The following is an 11935-nucleotide window of genomic DNA, read 5'->3' on the forward strand; positions in this document are numbered from 1 at the left end:
AGATGGTACAGCCATAATTTCATTATSRTTCAGTTAAATRACAGCAGATTTCAGTAAAGGAATATTCTGGTGAACATCTACTTATTATTTCTGTGGGTGCACAGTCTTTTAAGCCTCAGAATCTTAAAAATTAAACTCGATTCAGATTTCACACGTRTCTGATAATTCATACATAGTAAATACTGCATTTAATATTTTTAAAAGTGAATTCCACTGTTAAGGTACTGCACTTTTGCCTGTAAATAACTGTATAGATAATAAATCTATTTTATTTTTAGGAATCTGAGAGTCTGTGTGACAAGCTGCTCTTAAGACAAAGGATGAACTTGTTGTCCCAGATGTCTGCTGCACCAATAGACTGCTTGTTTAAGGTTAATAACTTTTATGGCAGAATATGTATGTATTTGCATATTTCATGTTTATATTCCTCCCTTTCTGCAATTTTCTGGAATGTAAGGAAGGGTTAATTACATTAGTACTGTGAAATGTGTTTTAGTAGATGAATCTGGTACATTTCTGTGCCAAAGCCTTACTAACTTAATATAATCTTAAGGATTTCAGCATATGAAATACAGCAGCAAATGAGAATGAAATGCCACTGCTGTTGGTATTGTTTGGCCCATTTAAAGCACAGATGTGATATTGCTATCTGGTTGTGTCTCACAGCTTTTAGTGCTTGAAATTGAAAGAGTTTTCTGAAATAATTTAAATGTGGTCACCTGACAGCTACTTCGTATTATATGTTAATCTCCTACTGTCATTCTAAAAGAATTTTGCATATACAAGGGTACAAAGCAGAGCTTCTAATTATATGTGTTCACAGCTTATGGCTGGAGACTTAGTAATTTTATAGAGATGTTTTTGCRCAGAGGGAGCTCAATTTCATGATTGAATCTAAAGAGAACAATAGGAATTGTTTTAATTTTTTTATAGAAAGTGAAGTAAGCCAAGAACAGTTTCTTTTTAATACTGAATGCCCATTAGGGGGTTTTGTGCTGTGACATTGTTCATTTCTGCTTTCTAWTGCTTGAATACGTCTTTCATAATTGCTTCCTTTCATTTTGTAAATTACTCTTGATTTTTTTTTCTTAAAAAGAGGCCTTTTATATTGGTTCCTGATTCTCTCTTTTGGTTTTTTTTTTGTAGCATATTGCTTCAGGTGATCAGGAGGAAGTGGAGCGGCTGCTAAGTCAAGGTGACAGTGATAAGGACATTGTACAGAAAATGTGTCACCCGCTCTGTTACTGTGACAAATGTGAGAAGCTGGTTTCTGGGTGAGCACTCTTGGTCYCCAATAATACACTGAAAGCTGTGTAGAAGCCTTTATCCAAGATTTACTTCAGAAAGTATGCTGCTTTTGGTTCTAGAGGATTTTGGTAGCACTTCAGGATRTAGTAGGGAGCATATGTGTGTGTGGTTTGGAAAAGCAGAACAAATACTGGGAGAATACAGAATCCTTTGGAACCCAGCAGTTCTGTGATGGAGGGAAACATGCCCTTTGGGAAACGTGATGCTTCTTCTCTTGAATCAAACTTACAGATCTTGGGCAAACCTGCATCTTAACACAATGTGAAGTTCTGTATGGAATAATTTTTCTATGTAAAAGGATAAAAAGTTCCAAAGTCTGGTTTTGTCATCCTTGGCAATTTTTTCCTTTCTCTTCTCCTTCCCACCACCACCTGGGTAACTGAGCTGCTTTCAAACTGTTGTGTTTTAAAGGAAACTGAATGACCCGTCCATTATCACCCCCTTTTCCCGGGATGACCGGGGATATACTCCACTTCACATCGCTGCTATTTGTGGTGAGTGGGCTTGCAGTTCTTCACTAGTGTTTTCTACTTCTTATGCTTTTGGATCTTTATGTCAGCATGCTTTCCACCTTTGTATTAAAGTTGGAATTTGCATGAAAATGCTTCTTTGCTCTTGAAACTTTCCTATTTCTATCTAGGCACAGACTGAAGTTATTGTACATTCTTTTAAGCTCAGTTTCTTATGGCTAAGTTATTCTTTGTTGGCTGTTTATTTTTGCTGTGATGGTTACCATAGTTGTGCTTTCTTCAGCTCTCAAAAAAGAAAAATGTGTCATCAGAAACCAGTCTTGATTTAAAGGACTGGCAGATTGAGAAATGACTTTTCTTTCTCCTGCAGTTGGTTATGCACAGTAGGTCTGTAACACCTGTATTGTAATGTTCATTATGTAATTGATCCTTATTTTATTAGAAGCTTTATTTATTTATTTTCTTAGTGGGTGGTTTCTTATTCGTAATTACCTTTTTTGTTGTTATATTGAATCCAAATATTTTCTTCTGTTACTCATAGGGGATACAAGTATAGTTTGCTTTTAGCTGGAGGTTCTTTTATGGGGCTTTGACCTTGAGTAATCTATAACAAAAAAACCTGAATACCAAGGCAGGGAATATGCAGTATACAGAAACATGGTATGCAGAGATGCAGGGTGTCTTGGTTTATAGTCAGTGTTTGAATTTGAAAAGTAGCAATGTTCTCATGCAAAGTTTCCTCCTTTCTTTGAATGCTTTATTTTCCAAGGTCAAACTTCATTAGTGGATTTACTCGTAGCCAAAGGAGCCATTGTCAATGCTACAGATTACCACGGTTCAACTCCACTTCACCTTGCCTGTCAGAAGGGATATCAAAATGTTACAGTAAGCACAACACTTAAATAATAAATACATGACTCTTACTGAGCTCTTCTACTGTTACTGTCATTTGGATCTTCTGAGAAGCTTTTACCAGAACTGTGTGAGCTGTCAGAATGGAGGGTCTTCCATCACTGTAGTTTGCACAATATTTTATTTTRTTCTTACACTGCAAGGTTTTAAGCCATTGGTAATAACCAGTTGACAGCTATGCATGCCTGATAATTCATCCACTTTATTAATTCAAATGTCCCATACAGAATACAGATGGAGAGCATCTCTGCTCTTGCTTGAGATAAAACAACCACTGCAGTCATTGGACTGAGTTAAATGACTTCACACTGTGTTTAGGATAGACTGTGTAGCTACAGCAATTATTGTCTGCTTCAGTTTAATGTCTGTGATATTCTTCAATTAGCTTTGTTCAAATTAAGCTGGGTCTTCACTTGCATAGTCTCTTGAATTACGAAGTAAATGATGTAGTGAATATATTTTGATGTTTGCTGCAGTAGAGAATTCATTTTTTTTCAGTTAAAATTCTGAATATGTAAGAAGAGATTTTTTAGTTTCAGGATAGAGCACAAACAGTACTGCAATGCAAGAGGGTGTTGTCTGAAGCAGGAGGCATAGCTAMAGTTTCATGAAGTGCTTCATCATGCCAGAACCCTAAAGGAATCTGCAGAGCAATAATTGTTTGTACATTAATTTTTCAGTTCCTTAAATGYCTACTTTTGTTTTTCTTTTAAGCTGCTCTTATTGCACTATAAGGCAAGTACTGATGTTCAGGACAATAATGGAAATACTCCACTTCATTTAGCCTGCACTTACGGTCATGAGGATGTAAGTAATTGTTTTGTAACAAACCAAATGGGCATTCTAATGGAATGGAATTAAACTGATGCAAATTTGCACTAAACTTACATATTTTAAARAGTAAATAACAATATTAGAAGGCTRAACTGTTTAATGGTCTAAATTAGGACTTTATTTGGTAGTTTGTAGCAATTTTTAATTGAGTTCACATTAAAGATAGCAAATGGAATTATTTAACTCTTTATTTAATGATACTGAACCACTAAAGCCTGCTCTTTAGGCAATGGGCTCCACGAACAGCAATAAAAACAAACCTTTCAGGATTGTGCCTGTTATCTGAACTGAGACACAACACTATAATTTATTGATAGCTTTCCTTTTGTCTCCAGTGTGTCAAGGCTTTAGTGTACTACGATGTGCATTCCTGCAGACTGGATATTGGCAATGAGAAGGGAGACACTCCTCTGCACATTGCTGCTCGCTGGGGCTATCAAGGGATCATAGAAGTGCTCTTGCAAAATGGGGCAAACCCAGAAATTCAAAACCGCATGAAAGAGACTTCCCTACAGTGTGCATTAAACTCCAAGGTATTCCTYATTCTCTTCCAGCCTCATTTCTTTCTGATGCAACACCACAGAGCTGTAGATGTTCATTGCTAATAGGGTTTCACTATTAAAGAGAAACACGTGTTTCACTCTGAGGAAGAGAGTTCAGATTTTAACTCCAGCAGCAGGAATACAGTCTGTAGGATAGAAGATGAACTTGTAAATGGGTACTTTTAATCTGCTCAACCTACTAATATTAGGTTGTCAGCTAATTTGTGTTTCAGTCTGTAGATTCCTCTTTAAGTGGAGTTCCATTGGTTCTCTTTGATTTTTTATGCAGATTCTGTCGTTGATGGAATTAAACTACCTAACATTTGAAAGAGGACAGAGTGCTTCTGAGGTAACAGCCCATGCCAGTTGCTCAACTTCTCTTGCCTGTGCTTAACCTCCTTAATTTGATTTGTAACCTTTTCTGGATTTTTGCTTGTTTGATTGATTTTTGTGTGTTTTTCCCAACTGTAAGTCACCACTTAGGTCTCCTCAGCACTCAGCAGAAACTTTCAGCAGAGGATCATCTGTCTCAAGCCTGTCATCAGCATCAACTGATATAAGGCAAGAAGAAGTAAAAAACAGTTATAAAGAGGTAAGACTGAGGTATAAGTTTTGACAGTAAGCAAAGTGAAGGAATCTAGAGAAGTGATATTTTGCCAGAGTGTTTGAAAATACTTCTTCAGGAATGGCCTTGTGTATAGTTTGGAAAATGATAGCTGCTGTCCTCAGGAGCGTGTCATCTCAGCACCTGAACACTTATTTTTGTATGGTTTCGACTGCTCTGTTGGTTATTTCTGGGGAAAAAYTGACACCATCTCTGAAGTAGTTGTTCATATTTATTGAAGTCAGCTACATAATTTGAGAATTGGTGAGGTTTATGAAATCACAGTGGCAGTCAGTGCCCCAAGGACCTGGCTGTCCTGTCCAGTAATTGAATGCCACTCTTAGTTTACAAAATCTGTCAGGGAAAAGAGATGACTAAAGGCAAGCTGGCAAACAGCAACCAGGAGTGTTAAAAAAAACTTTCAATGTAGGCATAGGGATCAATTTTGAAACAAGTGAAGAAGTACAGGTTATATATTAGAAATCTTGCATGTATGTGTTTGCTGATTTTGCTCTGCCCACACCAGATGGCATCCTCTGAATTTTTTCATGTGGGCCCTCAGCTTCATTCTGTTAACTTTCTGTTATCCCTTCCTAAGATTGTCATACCATCACTCAATCTGATGCCTCTTTTTATTTTTCCTAGTCTGCCTATTCTTCTATCTTTTTCTCTAAACTGACCTCCTAAGTGTGTTTGTTTCTCTCAATATCGCCACTACATTCAAATTCCATTTTTTCTTGCTATTAGAAGGTTCTTCTTTTGCCAAAAGTTTCAGTTTCCTAAAAATACAGAAGAAATACAAAGATGTAAATTTTGGCTCGCCAATGTGAGTTCTCATGAGAGGCTCAGTGCAGGGCTGTACCTCCCTGTTTGTACAGAGTCAAGCACTCTAAATAAGTTCTCCTCATACAGTGAGGATTTATTTTTCCTTGAAGGAACAAATTTATCACACCCAAGAGCTAAGACTGTAGTTCAAACCAGGGRAAAAGATTACAAACTGCTTACACCTTAGGTCCCTGGGGTCAATGACCTTCTCTGTAATCCAGCTTTAGTTCATCTCTGTTTGCCAAGTTTCACCTGGGCTCCCAGCTCAAAGAGGTAMGARCTTGATGCTGAGASAGTTCYATGAAGGGAATGCCACTGGAATTAWCAGGAAACTGATAGGGCCAGATTTCAGGATTTCAAGGTTTGCACCTTGGATTAAGGGGATCCAGTCAGATCTTTGTTAATCAATACTGAATTAAGCTCTTCACTTAAATGAGCCARTCACAGAGGCTTGTTTATTATGACTTAGAAAATTGAAAGAGCCAAAATTGCAGGACTTGCTCTGTTGGAACTAAAATCTCCATGCACTATTTTTATTCAGCAGCTGAAAAACTGGGCATGYGAGTGAATTGTAGTAGATTTGTTTCTTCTATTTTTACGTTTAAAGGAAGGTACTTCTGTTCCATGGAAGATTGAGAAAACAAACTGGAAAGATGGGCAAATGCATGTAGCAGACATTTTGCCCTAAGTACTCTTAATAAATTATCTATAAGCTGCATAACAGATGTGGTACCACTGCTGGGGCCTGAAGCAGTTTTTAGTACTGTAAGGAAGTTGTTATTTTTGGAAAGAAATTATCAGAGCTTGTGGGTCACTGGCTATTACTGTTAGGCCTCCTGTATGGCATAAATGACTCCTGAAAAATCATTAAGACCTTTACCTTCTCCAGTGACATTATCCTGTATGATTAGAGGAAATCTAGGGGAGGCACCAACCTCCCTGATGTAAATAGCCCATTTTAGCTATATATGTCATATATATATATATAATATCCCAGAGAGACTGGGATTCAGCTCACCCAGCTTCTGGAAGACAGCTGTTTTCATTTTAACATCTATTTCCCCTCTTTAGTCAGTGGAGGGGAATTGGTACCTGCAGAGAGGAGTTAATCTCAGATATGTTTGGTTTGACCTGAGTTGCACTCAGGTGTTATTTGTTGACTGCATTCTGTTCTGTAGTTACCAGAGATGGAGTTTAAATGCCTGGCTTAGATTTAAACAGCTGACTTTTACACATTTAAAGTTAGGAAAGAAAAAACAAAGAATCGTAGATTCTATCCTTTTAGTGACCAGTGCATGACTTCGAGGACCTGCATCCTGTGTGAGAAAGGTAGTAATAAAACAAAACTTAGCAGCTTTCCTCAGAAGAGATAAAAATTGAGAGATTTCATCTGGCCTCTTTCAGCTGTWTGTGTCCTGTTCTTTATCTAAAACCACGAAGAAAGAGATCAGAGAAATAAAACACAAACTTCAGTCTAATTCCTCCTTGTTTGCCTTGCTAGACACCACTGTCACCCTGAGCAAGGTGGTCATTTCTAGATAGAGACTGAAATGCAACTCTAGCTGTCACCCTGTGCCATCTTCAGCTTGCAGGATATTCCTTACTATTGTAACAAGCATGTTTATAGAGCAGCAGTTTTGGTATTGTAGCAAAGTGCTGGAATGATTTGTTCTAATGCTAAAACAGACTTTCACAAAGCTTATTAAATGATTCTTCAGTGTTCTGTAGAGGCCAGGTGAKTGTGAGAGGACTGATGGACTCTCCCTGCCCTTTTGCTGGCACCTTTCCCATTCCTATCAGGTKAGATCTCAACTCCTTCATGTGAGAGTGGAGAATTAGAGAAGTGGGGAGACAATCTCCTTCTCCTGCTTTCACAGGCAATCTGAGGGCTCAGGAGAATGGCACCAGTGCACTGCAGAGCACCTTCCACCTCTTCTTCCCTCACGTGTCTCTTCCCCTGCAGAGCTCCTTTGCCCAGCAATWGAGCCCAGGCATTACCTGGCTTGGCCTTACACTTAATTGGGCTAATGCTGGTCCCCTGAACAGCTCTCTGAGTTGGACACCTGGCTTTTGCTAATGCATCATACCCTTTGATATTTATATCTTTCCAGCTTTTAAGTAAAAAAACAGATTTCATACTTACAGTCAGATTTGTAAATGTTTGGGTTTTAGCATAGGAATAAACCAGCAATCTACAGATTGTAAAGGGAACAATTGGAAAGCATCTTTTCCATCCTAAACTGTTGCTTCTCAAATAGCACARTAAAACCTGCCATCCTTTGTCCTCCTGGTGGTATAGATCAGCTCAGCAAGAGTCCAAACAGTATCGGTGTTTATTAGGGTAGAAATTTGCCTTGAGCAGGGATTTTTAATGTTAGGTTCACACAGAAATGCACAGGGCAGCTGCTGCTGGAGCAGCATAATAATATRTATCAGCTTTCATGGCTTTGTTTGGGGATGGGCACATATCCTCAATTTAGATAAGTACTGTTTAACTAAGCAAGTCAGAGATCATCAAATGGCCACAGGCCTTGTACAGCTTCTGTATTCCATAAAGGAAGAAGGTTTTTCCTTTAAAACCTTATCAATAAATATGAAATGGGCCAGCTGTAATCCTACTGCGTGAGCTTAGGAGGTTAGCAAAGGACACAGGATTTTCTGTGTTCTGCTTAATACCAATACTAACAAAACAAATAAATTATTTTTTCCTCTACATAGGTGGAAAAACTCCTGAGAGCAGTTGCTGATGGAGATCTGGAAATGGTGAGTAGTAATGTGGCTGTTGAAGATTATTGAATTCCATTTTATCTCATTTAAATTGAGGAAGTTATTTGTATATAATACATATAATTTGTAAATAACACAAAATAATAAGTGGAGAATACTTTGGGTAATAATCTCTTATAAAGAGGAAATTTRGGTGACAGTAGGCAGCACAGAGATATTACTTGTGGGGCTCACAAGTGTGCATTTTGGATTTCTCTTCAAATAGACAGCAGATGGCTATAATGATACCAGTTTCAGAGGTGATGTTCTGTAACTTGTGGTATCACCTGTCTTGACTATTTTTTATTTATTATTGCCTTTATTCCTAAAAAATAAGATGTTTCCAGTTTTATTCTACTGAAAAATTGAAGATGACAGAGGAATCTTTGAAAGTTTTGCTTCTGKAAAGGTGTATAAGGCTGTGGATTTGTTGATTGTCTTGTAGGTCACAAAACCATAAAGCTGTGGGAGAATCAGGTTTGCTCTGCTGTGTGCATGTCCTGGAAAATCGGTTTGGGTTTGGTTTGTACCAGGAGTTACAGATGCCAGTGAAGCCTCACACAGGCATCAGAAATTAGCAAACCCATGTCACAAAATATGTGCCACATTAACATTGTTTGTCTCATGTTTTAGTCCAGGGACATGATAGAAATAATTGATCAGCTGATAGAGCAAAGAACTGTTCAGTTGTTGAATAAATACCATTGTCCTGGTTTACAATGTGACTTAATATAAATAATTATTTCCAAGTCTGCCCTTAAGTAATTTCAGGAAGTGGTAGTGTGTGTAGTGTGTACAGTGGTGATATTTGGCACCTTCCTGGCCAGTGGTAAATGTGAATGTATTACAGTTAAGTTTTTAGTCACTTTGTGAAAATCTAAACTTCATCAAGAAAGTTAAGTATYGTGCTATAACTTGCTGTAAAATTGGTATCTAGCACTGATAAATAGATACCAGCAATGAGAAGCATATAGAAGTCCAGTCTATGCATTCAGATGACAGAATCACCTTATCTTTTGTGGCTTTACTTTCCTCATTACTGAAGTTCATGTAAAGCTGTTCATAAGAAGAGAATTATCCAGCTGGCTGGCAAAGGTTACAGATTGCATATCCATTAAAAAAACAGAGTATTTAAAAACTGTGCCCTTGTTCTGACAGCCTGAGGTCTGTCTCCATAGGAACAGCCACAGCAACCAGGTCATTAGGGCTGCTGCAGATTTTTGCTGTGACAGCCAACTGAGCTTTGCTAGAGAAGGCTTTAAAAAAATTCTGTGAAACTGGAAGATTTAAAAGAAAAATTAACATTATGATGTAGTTGATGTTGTCTCAGGGTAGCTACTGGATTTGGTGCTCTCCTTCTATTCAGCATATCCAGTGGAAAAGGGATGTGCAAATCCACCACAGAAAAAAAGCAAATATCTTGTCTGAAATAGGCATTGTGGAGCAGCTGAAAGGTTGGCATGAGGGTACAGAGACCCAGAGTGATCAGCTGAGCATTCCAAAGTGTGTAAATCAGCAATGTAAAGAACCTTTCAGGTGACAAGTTACCTGGCAAACGAGACTGTGAACAATGTCCTGAGGTGGTACAGTGTATGTCTACTTGAAAGTACAGTTAATATTTTGACAAAAAGACCTTTAAACCAAGAAAAATGTCTATTGCCGTGTAATTATAAAAAGGTGTGCACAGGAGTAGTATGTTCAGGTTTTTGGGAGAGGCTGGTATCAGTTTTTGGGAGCTGTGTACTGGATAATGAGGGCAGCAGGACTGGGCTGTCACAGAAGGAGGAGGAATCCAATTGTGAGAGTCCTGCAGGAAAGGGGGAAGTGAAGGGACAGTTCTACTTATTTTAGACATGTACAAATGTAGCAAGTAGTAAAGCTTTGCTGAGCTGGCCTTTCACAAACAGGCAGGCTTAAGAGGTTTCTTTTACTCCAGAGAACAAAGTGGAATTTGCAGGGCAAGCAGTATTCTCTGTGAAAAACATCCCATTTGGGTCTCAGTCACGTTTATCATTCAGAATCAGGTGTATGGCCCTTACTGGCTGTCCCAGGATTTTGTAGCGGGAATGTGTTGGTTTTGTCACAGGAATGTGTTGGTTTCCCAGAGTTTCTTCAGTGGTAAGGAGCAGAAGATGCTCACTGTGACAAATGTGAGGGTAAATGGGGTGGGAGAAACCTCTCAGAAATCCCACAGTCCCCATTCCCTGGGACTAGCAGCTGTAGAGCTCTTGGCTTGGACCAGTGGAAATGGAGACTTAATACAGTCACTGCTAATTCTGAGATATCTTTAGTGAAGTGTAGATTAATGRATTTCAAGGTAAAAATGCATTTCCTGCACAGCTTTTCTTCATTGCATAAAATGCAATGTGAAATTTGTGGGCCTTAATCATCAGTGTGTGCAGATGGCACATGAATGCTCCGAGTCCTAAGGCTTCACTGAAGGGCCTCTCTCTCAAAACTGAGACATTGCACACTGAGGAAAAAGTGAAACTATCCCGCTCCTGGGGAGTGACAGACCTAAGGAAAGTCAGTGCCCCTGCAGAGTTTTGGKTATCAGTTAAATGTTGTCATCCTTGTAATTTCTTATGTTCTTTAAAGCAAAAAATGAAACAAAATTCACATTGATACGAGCTGGYACAATAATGTGAGCTAACAGGATTTGGAGGATTTGAGAGTGGGTGAACACTAAAGTTGTGATTAGGCAGCAGGAAGTCATTTATAATTCACTTCACTGCTGTACTTGGAGAAATTCCTAGCTGCTTTRTCAACAATAACACTTGATTTTTAAATTTGGCCTGGGGGCAGCTGATGCCAGGAGGTTGCTGTATRGCCTCCCTGAGATACTCACAAGTGTCGTTTGTCAAATCTGACTCACCTACATATGCAGGTTTATGAGGACATGGAACCTTTGGACTCTGTAAAGAAGGACTTGTTTTTAATGCCAGGTCCGTTATCTCTTGGAATGGATGGAAGAAGACTTGGAAGATGAGGATGACACAGCCACTACATCAAAACCAGAATTCTGCCATCCATTATGCCAATGCTCAAAATGTGGGCCAGCACAAAAGGTTGGAACATTCATTCTGTAAAAAGAATAATTTATATTCTTGTAATATAAATTTTAGCTCCAGGGAAGTGGCATTCATATTGCCCAGCATCTCTGTCTCTCTGTCTGAGAAGTAATTAACTTTATACAGATTTTCATGCTTCTTCTGACCTTATGAAACTGTTCTTTTTTTAATTGAACTGTTGAAAATTTTGGATACAGGAACACTGTTCATGAACTTGCTCAATGTCTGATGAAGGGAGAAAGCTTCACAGTTGCTTTTAGGGTATGTGAAGTGCTGTCAGGAAGGTTTGGACAACTTTGAATAAACATCCTTTTCTAAGCCTCTGGTTTCCACTGCTACCTGGCACAGCATATCTACTTACCTGTCAGTAATCAGTTTAGCAAGGAATACCTGCTAATCCCATAATCAATGTAATGCTGATTAAGTCTTTTTTTTAATTGCATGGAATCTTTYCTACAAGCCATATCTGCAGCCACTTCAGAGATTAAATATAATTACAAAGACTTTCTTTTCAGTTGCAAAGATTTCCTTTTGCCTAATTTACCACACTCTGTAGAATAGAATGAGATTAGAACAGAATACAATACACACTTTTTGTCTTTT

General features: G+C 38.4%; 1 protein-coding gene across 4 annotated transcripts in view; it reads left to right on the forward strand.

The window, feature by feature from the left end:
- The window catches only part of ANKRD27 (ankyrin repeat domain 27), a 53867-nt gene that overhangs the window by 31267 nt on the left and 10665 nt on the right, over nucleotides 1-11935 (forward strand). For all 4 annotated transcript variants that reach the window (XM_057380385.1, XM_057380387.1, XM_057380384.1 and 1 more), the window contains exons 13-22: nucleotides 279-371; nucleotides 1147-1274; nucleotides 1720-1802; nucleotides 2548-2663; nucleotides 3405-3497; nucleotides 3860-4057; nucleotides 4356-4415; nucleotides 4539-4658; nucleotides 8214-8258; nucleotides 11207-11329. In XM_057380385.1, the coding sequence (XP_057236368.1) occupies nucleotides 279-371; nucleotides 1147-1274; nucleotides 1720-1802; nucleotides 2548-2663; nucleotides 3405-3497; nucleotides 3860-4057; nucleotides 4356-4415; nucleotides 4539-4658; nucleotides 8214-8258; nucleotides 11207-11329 (1059 nt within the window). The remainder of the gene's footprint in view (nucleotides 1-278; nucleotides 372-1146; nucleotides 1275-1719; nucleotides 1803-2547; nucleotides 2664-3404; nucleotides 3498-3859; nucleotides 4058-4355; nucleotides 4416-4538; nucleotides 4659-8213; nucleotides 8259-11206; nucleotides 11330-11935) is intronic.

This window comes from Malurus melanocephalus, unplaced genomic scaffold, assembly GCF_030028575.1.
Source record: "Malurus melanocephalus ecotype Western Australia unplaced genomic scaffold, MMel_1.1 scaffold_451, whole genome shotgun sequence".
NCBI classification, from domain to species: domain Eukaryota; kingdom Metazoa; phylum Chordata; class Aves; order Passeriformes; family Maluridae; genus Malurus; species Malurus melanocephalus.